General features: G+C 34.2%; 1 protein-coding gene across 1 annotated transcript; it reads right to left on the bottom strand.

Moving 5' to 3' along the window:
- Window positions 1-28: 28 nt before the first annotated feature.
- Window positions 29-676, bottom strand: LOC113360498. The gene has a single exon (XM_026604005.1). The coding sequence runs from the start codon at window positions 674-676 to the stop codon at window positions 29-31; it is 648 nt and encodes a 215-aa protein (XP_026459790.1).
- Window positions 677-1,697: the final 1,021 nt, after the last annotated feature.

Below are 1,697 nucleotides of genomic sequence, written 5' to 3'. Positions count from 1 at the left end.
GAGAAACAAAGAATTTTATTGAATCAAATTAAGGGAGTCTTACATATCTAGCGTCTTCCTGCAATATAGAAGTAATCACAGGAGGAGCATTTTTAAACCAAACCTCACTTAGATTATCAGTTCTGGCTAATCTAGACAAAGCATCAGCTGCTCTATTACATTCTTTTGGGACATAAGAACAATTCCAAGAACTATTACTACTAAAATATAACTTAATATCCTTAATCAGGTTCGAAAGCCTCCAATCAATGTAGGAAACTTCTTTGTTAACAACATCAACTATAACTTTGCAGTCCAGTTCGAAGAGCACATTATCCAGCTTTAGTTCAGTAGCCCACTTCACGTCTTCCCAGAGTCTTAACCCTTCTGCCTGTTTTGCATTGCAAATATTCCTCATATGGAAGATCCTTGTTGCCTGGCTGTGACCTGCACGATTACGAATGATCAGTCCAATGCCACCCATTTTAGATATATCACAGAACGAGCCATCACAATTCATAGTCATCATATTAACTGGAGGGGGGTTCCAGTGTCTGTTTATCCTATTGACTTTGGGTAAATTAACCTGAATCGTAACTTTTTGCTTAACTTGTTCTTCAATGAACAAATTAATTCTCCTAGAGATTTTCTCTGGAGTAGAGGTACTATTCTGGAAGACATTCTCACATCTCTCCATCCATATGCGCCATGCAACAATACATCTTTTTATAATGGAAAGAACGGAAATGCTATTTTAAGTCCTGTTTTTCGCCCCACCTTCCGCCCAATCCAACGTGGTTTGCTGACATGTTAAAATTCGCATGAGTGTGTCTTCTCTTTCTTCCACATATGTTCTCCTACTGCTTTTGCTCCATATTAACAACTCCCTTTTCTATCTTCTCTCCTCCCCGAAATCAGATCTTCCCATATTGAAAAATCATTAGTTCTTATCTATCTCTATTACAATCCAAGTTGAAATTGATGAGAAGACCAAATTGAAGTAACCGAAAACACCAAGCAAAGCTCATTTGATTACCCAAGATTCCATAACCCTTTTAGTTCACAGTTTTTGGAAATCCAATTTTGATTTCAATTTTTTTTTTATTTGTGTGTTTATTATTCTGTACACCATAAGAGATTGAATTCTTAAGATATTTACTAGATTCAAATCAAAAAGTTAAATTGTCCCTCCCATTTAAATTTCCTTGATTGAAAAAAATTGGTTAAATATAAGGTTGATCAATAGGTTAGGATTCACTGGTTTTAAGATTTAAATAGAGATTTGATATACGAGTTTGTTAGAAAGAATGAAATAAAAGATGGGTTTTTGAACATTTCATGGTAAAACCAGTTTGAGTTCATGTGGTTTGATAAGCTTTTATGAGCTTCTAAACATGATACGATGATTTCAATGGAACTTTCACTATGTACTGAAAATTTCTTTCATAGTTATGGTGAGTTTTAAATCCAACAATCAGTTCAAATTCTATGGATGATTAGTTTCATATTTCTCTTTTTATGAAAAAACTTACAAACAAAAGATTTAAATAAAGAAGAAATATGGTGGTGGCCGAAGGCATCTAGAGAGATATTGTTTGATCATGATCTTGAGATATTCTCTATCAAAAGTTGGTGGTTCATGGTGTTATTGGTTCAATTTTGGGGTCTCTACTTGTTCAGATCTGATGATCTTATTTGATAAAGCAACAAAGATGTAG

This window comes from Papaver somniferum, chromosome 3 (assembly GCF_003573695.1).
Source record: "Papaver somniferum cultivar HN1 chromosome 3, ASM357369v1, whole genome shotgun sequence".
Taxonomy (NCBI): domain Eukaryota; kingdom Viridiplantae; phylum Streptophyta; class Magnoliopsida; order Ranunculales; family Papaveraceae; genus Papaver; species Papaver somniferum.
The sequence above is the reverse complement of the archived record's forward strand: the minus strand, read 5'-3'. Positions and strand labels throughout refer to the sequence as shown.